The sequence below is a fragment of the Pelecanus crispus genome, chromosome 12 (genome assembly GCF_030463565.1).
Source record: "Pelecanus crispus isolate bPelCri1 chromosome 12, bPelCri1.pri, whole genome shotgun sequence".
Classification (NCBI taxonomy): Eukaryota; Metazoa; Chordata; class Aves; order Pelecaniformes; family Pelecanidae; genus Pelecanus; species Pelecanus crispus.
Window position 1 is genome coordinate 8,890,040 of NC_134654.1, and position 17,205 is coordinate 8,907,244.

Consider the following 17,205-nt stretch of genomic DNA (forward strand, 5'->3'; position numbering starts at 1 on the left):
ACAGAAGGAACAACGGAAACCCAGTCAGTTCAGCAGCAGACCGATTCCGCTTCCTGTGGGGCCGGAAAGCTCTCATTGCAAACTGAGAAACCAAAAGGCAGACACATCCTTGGCCAGACTTTAGCCATTGACAGTTTGCCAGAAAATGCCAAAAAGTGTTCAAGGCCGCTCTCACATTTAAGGCACGCTCCAAGTTTAAAATCTTTCCTGAGCTCAGATTTACAAGGCACAGCCTTTTAGACACATCGAAAACACAGAGACTGAGGTCTGGCACCTATTGTGTAGTATCACCTTCATCAAAAGATTTAGGAACATTTTGGGGATGAAGAGAGTCTCCTAGCTCAGGAACAGAGCTCTGAAAGAACGGCCTCATAACTTTTCCCATTTTTTCCCATATTTTTTCACATACAAAAGCATCATTAGTTTGACATCCTGGCATCTGACAGCTTGACACAAATGGTGGAGAAAAAAGGGAGTTAAAACAGGCACAGAGCAAGAGGGTTAAACAGGGAACGCTCTTCTCCAAAGGCTGACAGATCAGAGACTGTTTTTTACAGCTCCTGAGCAGGATGGGGAAACACGATCCTGCTCTGCAGCTTTCTGGGACAAGCTCTCTCCAGCTCCATGGGAAATCCCAGGGACTGTCACTGCTCATTGCAGGTGGTTGCCTGCTCTGAGAGCTGCTGGCTGATTTCAGTGCCCAGGGGACTCGCTGGAATGGGTTTGATACCAACTGAAGATGCTCAACATCTTGTGTGTCCAGCGTTTTTTGATTTGTTGTCACAGATAATTTGTATAAAGTGAAATATCTCCTATCATGGTAGCACTGCCCTCCTCCAGGACCTACCTGGTGGCCCTGCCGGGCCCCTCTCACCAGGTTGTCCCTTCTCTCCTTTTGGCCCTGGTGGTCCTGGAAGACCGGTTGGTCCGACGGGGCCTGGAGGACCAACCTGTCCTGGCAGCCCTGAAAACATTCAGAAAGGAAATTAGTTGGAGGTTAGGACACTGCTGAGGTCAGAAGGTCGTTAGCAACCTAGAAACAAGAGGAGAGGGACTCAAAGGTGCAACAGAAATGCAGCTTTGCACAGACAGCACAGACAGGGTGGTACTGGTGGCAAGAGCTGGCTGGTAGGTAGGGCAGAAGAGCCAGACTGGACCTTGCTTCTCCTCTTCTTCCTCCAATCTTTACAGAAACAAGCATGTCCCCACACACAAGGCCCAGCCCAAAAAAGCCAGCAGCATGTGTACCTCCAGCTGGGATGTGCTGGTCAAAGCTAAACTGAGCCCACACTGTCCCCTTCCCAAGGGCTGAATGGTTCTGGGCAGGGTCTGGCTGGTCCCTCAAGCACTTCTTTGCTAGCTTTGTCCAGATACATGGCAGCTCCATGGTAGTCCCAATGTATCAAAACACACAAAATATATTTGCAAAAGCAAATCAAACGCTGTCTCCTGCTTGCTGTGGCTGATCTATACATACCACCCAGAGATTCTCCATCAAAGATGTTTCCCTGTTTTCCCATGTTTTCATTCATCTAACAAGTGTACCATGCTGCGCACAAGCATTTTTCATCCCAAACTGAAATTAATGCACCCACACTTTTGAAGTAACTAGATGTTACTAATTTATATCAATGAATAGGGTGCTGAGCAAACCCATCTGGAAATACCAGTAACACAATAATTACAGCCCAGCGGGATGCTTCTTGGCAAGTCCACTCAGACCCCCAGCAAGCCTACAAAAAGTGCAGGCAGTGCTTGTAATCCGAAAGTGACTATTTCTGATGACACTAAATAAAATCTTAATGATGTTTTCTTTAGAGTATCAAAATAACAACAACACTTGGCAATTTTATAGTGTTTTTCATAAAAACACTGTGTGTCTTTGGCTCACAAAAGTAGTAGCTGCTTTGGAAAGATACACTTAAATACTGTGCAAACATCAGTGAAGCCTTTAATACCTTAGAGAGTTGGGTGAGTTTGTCTGTCTGCTCAGATTAAGTGGTTAATGGTTACAATAAAGGCATTGACTGTCAGAGCCAAGAGAGTCACAGGTTCCTGGTTTCTGGGCTACCAAAGGGCTTTGAGTATTTGAAAGCAGTGGCAGATGCAAACTACAAAGCCAGAGGAAGATCTGTCCGAGTTCAAAGTTCAGTGCACTCCGATTTCAAGTTTTAGTCTGTATATTACATATGACCATAACCCAGCAGAGTGCACGTTAAGGTTTGATAAACTCTTAAGCAGTGTCCTTCCCCTTCCCTGGTATCAGAAGAGGTACTGGACCCTCCAAGAGCAGCACCAGGAGAACCTGCTTCATGTAGGGGGTGGAGAAGAATGGATGGAAATAGAGGGAGAGCAGGAAAAAAGGAAACAACCTGGCCAACTAACACCTTCACAGCTGGTACCAAAGGGAACAGAACTACATAATAAAAACCAAGGCTCACAGGATTTGCAGCTCCCACATTTGGATCCAGTTCCCACTCGAGGTGTGGGACAGCCCACCTGGGACACAAAACCTTGTCCCCCTAGACATTCATCCAAACTCTCTGCATTTGTCAGAACAAAGTAATAATCCCCCAATATTAGACCCCCTTGAAAGATTCCATCTCCTCTCTTCTTTTTTTGCCATTCCGGAGAGATGTCCAAATTATTTTTTCTTACAAAAATGAACTCTATCCATCTCTAATCCATGCTGTAACTGGGCAGAATGAAGAAATGAGATTTTTCAAAGGCTTTGTGTGAGAGTGTGTGCCTGTACTTTTGTTTTATTTAGTCATCAATAAAGATCTCATTTAATTTGAGTATTGAACAAGGAATTAAGGTAAGGTTTTAATTCGGATCAATTTGCTTACCCACAGCACACAAACTGCAGTCTTTTCTGTGACTAGAGGGGCTCCTGTAATGGATCTCACCTGACAGTGGATGCTGTACTTGGCAGGCTCAGGCAGATGATCAGTAGCCCATTTAAGAAAGCAAAAGCATTTGTTCACAGCATTGCAAACAGCTCCCCCCCCCCACCTACCAGAAACCCCCAACACACCTGAAACTTTATCACAGCAAATTCTTTCCAGCATAGAGAGAAGAACAGCAGAAAAACTTCTACAAGCACAACACGCTGTGCTGCTGAGTGTGGGTCAAAACATTTCCTCGCTTGTATAAATCAGCCTCAATCCTTCAGTTCAACCTTTATAACTCAATCCTGTGAACTTCAGCAGACCAAGAGCAATCATTTGCTGCTAGCATCCTCAATCACGCTGCTGCAGTGGAGCTTTAAAGAAACTGGCACTTACTTCCCTGAAGGTGGAAAGCGCTAAAGGAAAGACTAGGAAAAGCAGCACTTAGTAATGTGTCAGGCAAATGCTCATACTGGTGACAAATGGTGTTACCAGCATAAAAGAGACAAGTGCAAAAGGGAGAAGAAAGAGGGAGAGATTCAGGGAAAAAGGGGAAGGGGAATGAATAGGCCAAATCTTCAGCTGGCATAAATCAGCTCTGCTGCAGTGGCATTGCTTTCAGAGAGCTGAAGCCCATAGCGAGTATTTATCCTCCAAAAATATGAAAGAAAAAGCCATGGGGGAAGAAAAAAACAAACAAAAAAGGCAGAGCATGAGTATTCTACTGCTGGAGACCAAATCAGACGTGCAGAGACCTGGATTTTCTTCCTGGCCCTGTCATTAACCTGCAACACACCATCTGTTCCCTTTCCTTCCCCAAGGTTTTCTCTGTACAGGAGCAGGTATTCTCTGTTTGTATGGAGCTTAGCAAAACAATGCCCAGAACATCACCAGCAGCTCTTGGTGCCCCTGGCAGGCAATACCAATAAGATAATAACCGTGTTTTCTCCCATCACTCAGCACATGTCCTGCTCGCTCCAGCCACGTGTCCTCCAGTGAACTGCCTTTCCATCGGGCAGTGCCTTCTGTCCTTTGTGTGCTGGGGGAACTGAATGTCTCAAAGATGATAAAGCTGGCATTTCGCCTCTCTAACCAGAGCAGCCCACAATCAGATAAAACCCAAAGAAGAAACCCAGCCTCTCTGTATCTATAAGGCTCCAAATCACTGAGGACTCCTGGTCACAGGACCCTTCTGCTTTTTGGGACATATCATGTACAGGACTGGGCATAGCAACGTTTTGTGCTTTGAAAAAGGAAATAGCAGAAACCATTACTTACCCTGTGGTATTAGCTGCTCCTCTGCACCTCTGTGTCCTTTAGGCTCTAGTTAAGAGGGTCAGGGTAAAAAAAAAAAAAAGGAAAAAGATATGAAAAATTAGGTCTCTTGCTGCCAACTGGCTCAGCCAGAGTATATATATTTTCTTAATACTCAGTAAAATGTATCCTGTTGATTAACAAGCTGATCAGAAAGGCCAGCGATGCAGCTGTCTCAACAACTCTGATTGCTTTTAAATGATTGTCTATTTTCAGCCCTGTCACTCATAGAAGAAATAACTACCCTAATAAACGGTAGCCAGTTTTCCTGGACTTCAGCCTGGAGAGGTGTCAGCCAACCCAGAGCTATAAGGTCATCCAGAAACACTCCCACCATTCAAAGCATCTAGTCCATATCAACCATCTTTGTGTTAGGCACCAACATTCTGCCCTTAGTCCATCCGGCTGAAAAACTTGGTGGCATGCAAATTAGGATTTCGATTTGCTTTGGCTGAAGAACTAGAAGCAGGGCAAAGTAGGCAATATTTCACAAAAAACTCTGGGGAAGGGGAGGGACAGAGGCTTAGCTTTCCACAACCCCAAACCACACAGGACACTCATGTTTGACTTCCACCTACTCTAATCTCACACTTGTTGAAAGGTCTCCTGAGGTCTGCAATCTCTGTAAGTGAACCTGGGGCCAGCTTTGAGCAACAAGTCACAGTAGAGTGTTGAAATCATGCAAAATGGGCAGTCCCCCACCATCCTAAACCAACTGCGTGAAATTCCCTACATTTCACCAAAATCCATGGTACCTTTTTTTTGGCTGGCTTTGAATTGTAGATAGAACCTGGTGTGGACAGGGAAGGAAGCCAAATGTGGACCCAGATCCATGAAACGTCCCCACAGCTCCTTAGCAAAGCAAGCATTTGAAGCCCACAGAGCTCTGGTAAGGGCTTGAGCAGGCAATCACATGTCAATAAGCAACTTAACTGATTAGTTCTAATTGCTGAAAGACACTGTCCTGACCTGAAACGGTCCAGTGCATGCCTGATTCCCAATAATTATACTAGAGTTGCTATTTCACACTAGGTTAAATAAATCAAGGCTAGAAAAATAAAGGGTGACAGTGAGCAAGGACTACACCTGGTAGCATGAAGGCAGGGCTGTAATGTGTGCAGCCAGCTGTGCGCACAGCCTGGAAGTCTGGCTGACAGACTCACTCATGTAAAGCTCAGACAACATCACCTGTTTTTTGGAGGTGATCACTAGCTACGTCCTGGATTTACTACAGGGGTGGAAGGTGCTGATACTGGACCATGGAGTTAACCTGGTGCAAGTGCTACAGGAGATCCGTTCTGGTTTGCATCACTGCCTGGGTAAGTGGCATTTGCTGCTCCTTGCTGAGCAAGAGGAGATTATCATGTGTACAGAGCCTCCAAGAGGAAAGGACTTTGAGAGAAAGGTACGGAGTCGTCAGTACTTTTAGTACAATGTACATTTAATACAATGAAGTGCAGGTGCAGAGATACTGCAACAGCAAAAATAAATGACATGGAGAAGGCAGAATGAGCATATAATGGACACAAGGGGAAACTGCTTTAATTCAGTTCCTGGCAGCCATCACTGTGGTTCTGAAAATACTTTGCAGAACATATTGTTAGCGAACCTCCCTCCATGTTGTGGCATCCTGTCAAATTATAAACATGGACGACATCTGGTCTATGTTGCTCCAAGTCTGCTGCAGTCAGGAAGGGCTGCCATAATAAACTGCTCTGACTGGGGGGCGGGGGGGTGGAGGAAGAAAAAAAAAAGGAAAACGGGGAAAAAAAAAAAAAAAAAGAAGAAAACAGCAAAGTAGGCCCTATAGAGGATAAAGAACTAAAGAACTGCTCTGGGAGCAAGCAAAGCAACTGACAGGGCTTTGGAAGCAGAGAGCAGGGATCTTGAAATGAGAATGCCAAGGTCAAGGAAATTCAATGCGTGGGGATCTGTCTAGCCAAGTGGGCTCAGAGGGAGATTTTCTTATAAGTGTATTTTTTTTTCATGCCACAAGAGGGATCATAAAACAGCCCATTGTGTTTATGGTAAATTTAAAAAATATAATGCAGAGTGCAACTGATGTTACTATTCATGGGAAAGTTTTTTGGCCTAATAAAACCAAGAATTACCCCTACCCCAGTCCTCTACCTCCCCACACCGTTCCCAGATGGGGAAATGCTGCATTTGGCGCTCAGTAGGTGAGTACGAATTGTCCCCCTGTGATCCCAATGGCTCTCTGGAGTTTCCTCAGGAATGTTTCAACCTATCCAGGCCTCAAAATCTACAGTCTTTGGACTTAAAGCATGTACACTGAAACACACAGGCAGGCATAGTGGCCCTATTGAGGTTAACAGAAATCTGACTTTCCAGAGGCCAGAATTCTTAGCTCTCAGTAGATGCTTGTGCCAACAGAAATCGAGGCTAGCGACAGGCTGTTAAGGCTGGCAAAACAGAGCTTAATATGTTAGTTTCAGAGCTTAGCTGCTTTCTTCCAGGAACATGCCTGCCCTGCACTGCCTTAACTCAAAGAGGGGCAGAGACACGGAGAGAAAAGCTGAAAGTCCCTCTCTTTGCAAAGGGGTGAGCCTCACTCCTGCATGGGCAGTGGGAAGGCGCCCTGAGGAAATTGTGTCCAGCTTCCTGCAGCTAAAAGGATGGTTTGAGGTGGGATTGGAGAGGATTGAATCCCTTCCTTGTCTGTGAGTCTGCATGGGTGTTGGCATGCGACCACCTCTGCGTTCACAGCTCAGCAGAGAGGAAGAGACATGAGACAACATTAAACCCTTAGACCAAACAGCCCCTGGTTTGAAGGAATCCTGGCTCTAGAGCTAAATAATGCTCATTCTGACACTAAAACAGAGGCTGAAAACCTCAAAATGCCTCTCCGCAGAGTGGTTTTCCTTCTGAGCACAATCTCATCTTGCAGCAAGCATTTGCAAAAAAACAAAGCTATGGTGTCCCTGCTGAGGGTGCAAAGCAAAGTGCCCAAAGGTGGGCAATTTGGTGAAGAGCAGGTTATGCTTACCAACAGATCCCACTGTTTTCCTCAGGACAGTCCCGGGATTTAGCAGGGGAAAGGCATCTGGTAGCAAATCATCGTACCACGTGGCCGTTGTCCCAGTGATTGGCAGGTTGTTTTCCAACGGTGGGCTCCGCTCCGCAGCCTCAAGCAGAAGGATCTAGACAGGGGAGACAGGGAAGACAAGCAAGGTCAGGAGGCTGGTTTCATACGTGGTTTCAATCCTGAGAGGTCTTGAAACTCCTCTCCTTGCCAGCAGGAGCTGTGGGTACCTCTGCATCACAGACCGCAGGGTTTTGGTATGAAAGCTCTATTGGCTTTCTGGAAAGTGGCAGTAATTAGTGTAGGAAGCTGCTGTGTTAAGTTGCAAGAGGGTCCCACACATTCCCTCCTTGGAGAGGGCTTCACTGCTTGCACAGACCAGGCTCACATGGGATTTTCTCCCTGGTGAGAAACATGAAACCAGGGACCAGAGCTGGTGTTAGGGGACACAGTATTTCACTGCTAGGTTACGTGTTGAAATCCGGAGGCATCAGGTCAGAAATTACTGAGAGCTGGTATAAGGTGAAGGGTTGTAGGATGCCCAGGGTAGCAAACTGAGGTGCCTCAGGAAAAGTCCTGGTTGCAAGTAAACGTACAAATGCTGACCAAATTAAAGAAGAGAGAGAATATGGCGCTTTTAAAGAGCTGAAATGCTTTAATTTTGGAGTGAATAAAAAAAGGTAGGCAATTTCCTCAAAGAGCTCTACTTAGAAGTAATAGGATATTATTAAAACTCACAACTGTTTCTATACCTTGTAAACACACTACCTTCAAATAAAGCCATATCCCAATGTGCGCCCCTGAGCTATTTGGGCCATTTACAAGATAAGCTCCTTGGCAAAATGACCCTGTTTTCCCCGTACGGTTTAGACCGCTGTTCATCAAGCTGCGCTCCCCTGGCCACTGGTGGCCTGTATAAAACTGAAAGTTAGACCTTAACATGGCTGCAAAAAACCTAAACGCCCACAAGAAGTACAGGGATGGAGGACCCAGGTGAACTCTGCCCACCGACAAACTCCATTAAAGTGAAGCCCAGGGAAACATTCATTGCACTTTATAATCAACATTTTTAATTAAAGTTTTCACAAAATTAGGATTTAAAAAAATATATTTTTTCTATTTTAATCTAAATGTTTCATCCACCTGCCTTCCCAGCCACTAAGCAAGGTGGCATAACAAAGTAGTCTACAGTTTTCTTTTGAAAAAGCCTAACTACCCCTTCAATGACAAACCCATTGGGAGCACTGACCTGGAGTACCAAGCCCACGTGCTCTGCTGCAAATGGATTTTACCCCAATTGCTAGACAGAAGCTCAAGAGAGGCCAAGGGCAGCACCCGCTTCCCCAGTGAGGCAGCCAATGGGTCAGCAGCCCCTGCATTAGCCATGCCTGGGATGCAGCAGCAACCCTGCTGCTCACCTGGCAGCTGGATCAATCCCTGGCAAAGCTGCCTGCCTAGGATGGACACAGATGCCCATCAGGCAGGAGTAGGGCTGAGGTTTCCAGAACAAAAGTTTTGATCCAAGCATCCAGCATCTCCAGCAAAGTCTGCTTTCTAAGCACAAAGCTACACGGGAAAATTGTTTGAGGAGTGCAACACTGTGGTTTGTTACAGCACTGTCTCTTCCTGTTTGGACACCACCTAAGCAAATGCTGATTTAGGGATAAGGGAAATAAAAGAGAATATGGCTCAAACTTTCCACTAAATCCCTAGAAGTTTCAGCTTTTACATGCTGCGTTGTCTTTACATAATGAAGTCACACTGCAATTATATATGAGAGTGACTTGGCGCCACTTGTTTGTTTTTAACTTGCAATTATTACAAGGTTTATCACTTATTTATTACAAGGCATGGTGAGAGCCAGTATTGCAGCAGCGCCAGAAATGATGAACTTCCTGCAGAATGCACTGGCCTGACAGGGGTGAATCAGAAACTAATTAAACTGGGAGCTAGGTTAAGTGCAAGGGAACTGAACCTCAGCTGTTGCAAACAAGCAAAATTCTTCCTTTACTGCAAGGATCTTTATTCACAGACCCAGAGTCTTGCTTTCCGAGTAATAAGAAAGCAAAAAAGGAATCAGGTCACAATGCTTTTATTCAACAGGCTTTTCTGATGCCAGGCAAGGAAGGAATCGGTTCAGTCTGTCTCTTGCACTTTTGTGCTTCTACCCAATGATTTATGTCAGACTTTCAAGGAACTATGCTATCAGTTCAACACACACTTAAGCACGTGCCTTACCATAATCATGCTTAATTCCCATTGACACAGGACTTAAGTGTGCCTTGGAGACCTTTTCTGAATCACTTTATAGTATTATATTATCCTCTTACCTCCCCAGCAAAACACCTGGATGTTGCCAAAGTGTACTCAGCAAAACTAATCCTGGAGGTGCCAAATTAAGAGGGGCTACAGCCAGGGCAGGGTTACGATGCTCCTGCTGTGAGGAAGTGACCAACAAGGGCTGTCTTGGACAGTATTTTGCTGCAGCCCAGCAGTGCTGCAGGAAGAGGTGATATTAAATCAATAGCAGCAATGGTCAGAGACCAGCAAACTGCAGGGGTCCGGGGCCCTCCCGGGCAGCTCAAGCGGCACTAGCACAGCTCTGCCGAAGGTTGCATCTGGAGTGGAACAGCTCCAAATCATTTTTATGGGTGATAATAAAAATGTGTTACCACATAATCAACACAAAACAGTGGCAACGGTATCCTTTTCATTAAAACAACATGTTTTAAATGAGTGCTCTGCTGATAAACACTGTAAAAGATTTAAAGGCATACACAGAATAATCCAGTGTGCTCTTTTATAAATTGACTATATATACTTAGCAGTCATTAAGGCTCAAACCACAGTAACAAGTTTATTTTCCCTGGGCACAAAATGATAGAGGTCAGGAAGTCTCCAGACTTGAAATTGCTGAGAAATTCTAGTTTTTATGATTAGGACTGAAGAAGTGCCCAAAAGAAATAAAGTAGAAAGAAGAGAACTCTCACATCCGTGAGATCCACAGAGCCAAACTAAAGAAGGAAAAGCACGAGGGATTTAGTCACACTCAAAATCTCAAACTATACACAGTTCTTTCAGCAAGGAGTGTCCTCTCATAAGCTAGCACAGCACAAACAGGGTCCTTACGCACTATTGCAATAGCACTGGAGCCATTCATCTATTTTCTGTCACGTTCTGTTTTTCTTAAGGCTGCCATTGCTGTAGTCAAGGGACTCAAGGAGAATTCCCACTTTCATTAAACAAAAAAAGAAAGTTTCTAGCCCTCTGAGTAAACTGCTGGAAAATGATACCACAGAGGCTCACAGCCAGAACACAAATTAGCAAAATGTGCTATGTATTAAAGTCTCAGTATTAAAGTCTTGGTATTTTCTAGTCAATAAGGTTGAGGTAGAGAGAGGGATAACACCAAGCGAAGAAGAAGGTGTGGTTTTGATTGGAAATCCTCATTGCAAGCTGCGCCCACCTCTGTTGCTATTACCACTTCCAATGCAAAAGTTATGCTTCCATGAAGAATGGAGGCAGAAAACATCCTAATGCCACCATATAAATGAAATATGCCTTGATGCCATGGGTAATGTTAGTCACCCAACCAACCAGAGCAGGTACAGAGAACTAGCTGAAGGGCAGCGCTTGTGGTTGCTGCCTGTGGTGTCAGAAGGGCAGATCCCTGAAGAAGACATGAAGGCCTTTCCTCCCCAGTTTGCACTGTGTTGTGCAAGGTGAAGGATGGCCTCAACTCAGCAAAACACTCAGGCTTTTGTCTTTTTGCACATATGGAAGCAAAAAGTCAAATCTGAGCCTAAATGGACACGCTGAACTGGAGCCTCTGGCAACAGAGGTCCCACCGGCATGAGGGCTTGTCTCTGGTTTCCAGACCCCACCTCTCAGATGCAGCTGAACTGGGTCAGAAAGCTGGAAAGAACTGAAATGGGGCTGCATTTCCTGCCAACACCGCAGCGGGAGACGGGCCCAACGTAGGAGACGGCGTGTGAACGCGAAGGGAATGCAGGAGGGATGATGCACTGCACTGGCCAAGGAGCTCACAGGCCAGCGCCAGCGGCAGAGGTTATTGCCTGCAAAACTCACCCCTGGGCCTTCCGAGTCCCGCAGAGCCGCCGGGCTCACCTCTGTACAGGATCTGGCACTTGCTCTTCTCCCGTGGCTCAAAGCCTGGCTCTTCACTGTGGGGCCCGCTCACGCGTAGGGCCCTCAGCAGGGACATTAGTGTTATGTGCCTGAAGCTCAGTCCCAGCTTACTCAACCCACCTCCCCCTTTTCTATTTGCCAGCATAAACTTTCTAAACTTCAGACACATACCACATTTCTTGCGTCAGATCAAAAGCTCAGGCCAGGGACAATGGAAACGGGAGGAAGGTTTTAATCTTCTTGAGATGTTCGGTGTCAGAGGACTTTTTTTGGCTTGTAGTGGCTTTCAAGAACCCTATTTTGGTTGTTCCCACACATCAAAAGAAGATTTCACAAACACAGCCTCCTCCCATCATCCGTCCTCCGCTCGCATTCCTGATGTCCTGTAACTAGTAGGTGCTAGAAACAAGGAAAGAACAGCCGGACTTCCAAAGATTTCAAAATTGATACAACAGGGCTCAGAATGCTTTTTCTTTGGATAAAAAATCCATGGAAATGCAGAGGGAATCATTTGACATAATCCAGATGGATATTATTAATTAATAAACAGGGGATATTTGGTCTCTTGAAGCACTGGTGGAATGAACTCCCCTCCATCCCTCTCTAAAGAGGAGGGAAAGAAACTGCATGAATCCAGCTCATCAACTAAAAATTCCAGTGTAAAATAAGATTCCCTTGATCTTGTAAAGACGCAAGCTGATTAATAATGGTAATTGCATAACTTGTTGGACATATCTTTCTTTATAGCAAATTATTTGGCAAAATAGAAGAGATTTTTAATCATTCATCAAGACACAGAGCTAAACGGGGAGTTTTACAAAATCTGATGGCGAATGGTATCCCTCTTGTAGCAATATGAAACCTGTGAACACAAGGCTCCAATGCAGATGCAATTGCGTGGTTTCAAAAGCCAAAAGACATTCAGTAAGTGTCCACTAAAATGTGATGAACCGGATGCCCAGAGAGAACCTGGGTGACTTCATCCTTATTACATCTTAGAGACTTTGGCCAAAGGGGACAAGATAATTAGTGCACAGAGGAGTTTTTGTTATATTGATAAATTATGTGGGGAGCGATAGCTGATGTCATTGTAGTGACCCAAAGTAGACCAAAAGGTAAGGTTTATGTCATCAGCTATTGCATGGAAGATGGAAATGTGGACCAAAGGCTTCTGCCAATCCACATGTAGCATAGTTCATGCTCTTTCTGCAAAGGTATTTAGTTTTTTGTACAGTTTTACAGGATTTCCAAAAAAGAGGATACAAAAAGTGACTGTTTCATCAGCAGGGATCTTCTGGCAGGGGAGCTGGGGAGAGATGCAGGGAATCAGAACAGAGAAGACACAAAAGCACAGGCTAGCCTACTAGTTTAGATGAAACACAGGAAATGTTCATTAGACCATCAGGGCTTTGCTTGAGAGAACAGCAGTGAGGGAAGGAGTGGCAGTGGTCTTACTGGGTCACTGCACTCTGAGGCACCTGGGGAGCTTCTCTGATGCTGCTACACATTGGAGATTTACCTCTGCTGCCGTCACCCCATGCAGCCTGCCACCACTGGCACCCCGAAGTGTTAGAGCCAGGGGAAGAAGCTAGATGTGGAAAGGATCCAGCAATCCTTCAATGCCATGCTAAGAGCTCCTTGCAGAGAGAAGTGCACAAAGGAGGTCAGAGTGAAATCAGATTCCCCATCATCACTTTAAAACACCTGATAAAAATACATCGGAGCTATAACCTTCCACCCTCAAAATCACATCATTCTCGTCTGCCCGATTTATTGCTTGTCACCTGCTAGGGATGTAGCAGTGCTACGGACGTGGAGCCAGGCCAGCCTGAGATGAACTTAGTCTTGACAAAGTAACATCTGTTCTCAGCAATGGCTTTGAGCTCAGCTCTCTGCTTCTCACCAGATGAGGAGCCCTCAACTCTGGCTGAGAAATTCACATCAGCTAGCTCAAATAGGCTGAGACGCCTTGTGTGCTCTCCTCCTCCTCTGGGCTCTAAATGAAAAGCTGCAAGAAAAGAGCAGCACAGCTGGAAAAGGTAAGGAGCTTGGTCCTCTCCTGGCTCACCTTGGTGCAAGCTGAAAAAAAGGACCCAAAGTAATTTTTCTCTTATGATCATACTTTTCTCATGAAGCTCCACTAGAATTTCTGATTGAGAATCAAGTGAAAGTTTGCATGTTTGGGCACGGGATTACCGAGGGATCTGAGCACTTACATCCCTTAGGCTCCTCACAACATCCCTTGCTGAAACCTACTTTTTGTCCACAAAAGTATTTCTCTATAAAAACAAAGCATGTAAGCAATGTTCCCATTGTTTCCCATTGGTATTAAACACACCAAAAGCATTTCCTAATGCAGACATAGGATTTGCTTGGCAAATTAAGTTGCATGTCATAGGAAAACAGAATTTTTCAAAGTTATTTTATGAAAATATTAAATCTATTTGACTAAAAATGCCAAACTTGTAACTAAAAAACTTTACAGGAGGGGATGATGGAGCAGGAGGTCTTGAAAGCCTTTTTGTGGTTCTGGCAAATGATTTACAGCATTTGCCAAACACATGGAACAGTCTTAGGGGACAGATTGCTCCTTCAATCCAACAGTGATAAGAAATAAGATCCAACAATTACTAGACTTGAGAACGAAAGGATTTTAACTGTCATTCTGAAAGACGGAAGTATGCCCAAATGAGAGAAAGGCCAGTAGCCAAACTGCCTCAAGTGTCCTAATCATAAGCATGATTATTGCTAATTAGAAAAAGGCCAATGAGATAAATATGAAGCTCAGATATGCACATTGACACAAAATTCGGTTTGCCTACCCAGTTTTGGTCCATGGTTGCCCCTTGTGAAAATCAGTTAAGACGTTGCATTTTATTCTTAGGGACATTTGTTACATTAACTGACCTACAGAAATTCAGCATTAAATTAGAATTTTACAGGGACTGATTTAACTTTGTTATTGCTGCCAGAAACCAGCTGGTTATTATACAGCTACCTGTGAAATAGCCCAAATACTCCTTAAATTCAATGCATTACTGGAGCTGGAGAAGCAGATTCTGCACAGGGTCATTAGGAAACCTTAGAGATTAGGTAAGTCACCTTCCTGTTCAGAACAGAAAGAAAATAAATAACTGCTAGTGGCAATCACATACACAACATGGAAAATCCATGAAAGTCCTTGAAATATCAAGCAACCGCTAATGTCCACCCTATAGGACCAGCAGCAGCCTCACAGCCAAGCAACTGGGGTTTCCCTCCCAATCTCCCAGCCATGTCACTGTACCATGAAACATTTTCTATTTTCCAAATATTTCTCCACTACAGCAGGAAATTCTTTTATTGTCTACCAGAGAAAGAAAAGACAAACCCCATAAAACATCCCAGACAGCTGCTAGTATTTCATGTAGCTGCTTGGAAGAAGGGGGAGATACAGAAACATTTCATACAATGATTACATTAAAACTCCAAGTAATGGTGCTTCATAATCAAAAGACACAGGGTAGTGAAGGTGCTGTGGGGTAATCTGTTCTAAATAAATGGGGTGATTTCATATAAATAGCAACGTATTGATCAAACTCTACACAATACAAAGATTTTCTTTAAAATCTGTCAGAATCTTCTGTGTGGGGAATCACATTACAAGGACTGTTTTCATGCAAAAAATATGCATGTCATTTATCAATCACACAATGAATCAATCAGACACTGGATACATAATGTTACCTCCCTGCATTAAAGCTGTAAGTGAAATGCCACGAACTTCTCAAAAGCAGTGTCAGGAGATAAGACTGGGTCATATCAACTGAGATCAAATGGTGCACTCAAGCTCCAACCAAAAGCTGGGATTAATATCGCACTGCCCATAGCTCTGTGGTGGAGTTTATTAAAAGAAACTGGGTGAACAAATGAGCAGAAACTTTTATGCAGCTGCCTGCTTTCCTGCTAGCACTGCCTGCCGTGGGCAGCGGTGCTGCTCTCTCCTGACAATGCAGCTCTCTTGAGCTTTGGTGGAGTTTGTCTGGACCTACTGCTGTGACACAGGAGGGCAGCATCAGGCTCGAGAAATTCAGAAAGGAAGGGCTGTACACTCTTCCCACTAAGGAGCTGTGTTGGCCTAAGGAGAAACCTTTTGTATGAAATAAATGTGGGGTTCACTCTGCCCTCCCACCAATGACGCTCCCCACAGGGTCAGGGGGTGCTGTAGAGATGCCAAGTAAGATTTCATGGGACAGAAGTAAGGTTTGGCATGTTGGGGCTTGGGGAAGGGGTAGTTTTCTTCTGGCCTGCACACTTTCTTGTGCTTGACCCCAGGCTCAACACCATCCTCCCTGACATAGATTCCCATGGCCTGTAGATTTCAAGCTCAACACCATCAATCAAGCTTTCAGATCTCTGGCACCTAAATGGGTCTGGTATCAAGCAAATGGAACAGGCCAACTCCATCCTGGGGAGATGACAGGATAACTCAAAACAGGGGAGACAAGGATGGAACCTGATTCCATCTCCCTTCACCTCCTTTCCTGCAGAAACATCCCCTACAGCCACATGGACAACCTGGAGCAGTGTTAAGGAAAGCATAAGACACATGAAGAGCTTGTTCTGCCGCACAGTTCAGCCATGTCTCAGAGTCTCTCTCCTCCTCAAGGGCTATATAAGCACCAGTCCCTATTGAGTCATTCTTCATTCCATTTGCTCTGTGTTTATTCTTGCTTCTTGCTTTCTGATCCAACTCTTATATTACAAAAATCAGAGGGTTACTTTTATTACCTCATTTGGATGCTGATCTTAGAAGTTGGATGAACCAACTCATCCTTGTAATAAGAAAGATGAGACCATTTCTGGTCATATCCCCATTTTTTACCGGGACAGCTATAAAAGCCTGCAGAAGAAGAGGGTGGAAAGAAGAAACCACAGTCTTATAGCCTCTTCTTCCATGACTGAGTTTAAGTTTCCTTAACTTGCCCTTCACAGCCACTGGAGGACAAACATGCATTTCACATATCCTCACACATAACCAAGAAAGGCTCTTGGCTCTTTGTCCCCATTGCAGAGGTGTGAGGAAGAGATTGTTTTTGTCTTGTCCCTAATGTACTCTATTAAAGCAAAACTTCTCATCCAGCACCAATCTACCCAGGTTCACAGTGCCTTCAGAGGTAGCTTTCCACGCATTTGCTCTTACCCTTGGGCCTTGCAGTATTTCTAACAAGTCTACAGAGGCTCCAGATGCCTCAAAGCCCTTATAGCAGGTGCCAACGGCCTGACCTGCTTGAGGCTGGCTGGCTACGCTGAGGTGGCTGATCATACCCATTGCCATCCCCTGAGCTCACCATGGTCACGCTGGGCTGAAATTCAAAGGAGCAAAAGCAGCAAAGCTCCTCAAGTTCAGCTGTCTCCAGAAGGAGCAGGACTGCGGCACGAAAATCCATCTCTGCTCATAGGAAGGATGAACTTCCACATCTACCTTTGCAGAACAAGACAGCAAAAATCATGGCAGGGATCCATCTCCAGCACTGGTAAGGGATGTGTGTGCCCATTCCATCACTCCTGTCTTCCTCCGAACAACTTCAGGCTGTTGTTGTGGTGAAATGAGACATTATGAGAAGACAGTTTGGAGAGCTGAGAGACAACTTCACATCCAGATCATCCAGCAAAACAGGGATCTTTCTGCAAAATCCAGAGCAGGAATACAGACAATACTAAACAAATTCAAGCACCTTTTTAATGGTGCTAGCTATTACTGAATGAGAACAACTGAGGTCATGACATTGCTACGTAGATCAAACGGAACTTAAATTAACCTTGAAA

General features: G+C 44.8%; 1 protein-coding gene across 1 annotated transcript in view; it reads right to left on the reverse strand.

Moving 5' to 3' along the window:
- Positions 1–17,205, reverse strand: part of COL26A1 (collagen type XXVI alpha 1 chain) — a 179,542-nt gene that overhangs the window by 21,361 nt on the left and 140,976 nt on the right. Inside the window, 3 exon segments of the mRNA XM_075719432.1 lie at positions 848–964; positions 4,170–4,214; positions 7,213–7,366. Coding sequence (XP_075575547.1) covers positions 848–964; positions 4,170–4,214; positions 7,213–7,366 — 316 coding nt within the window.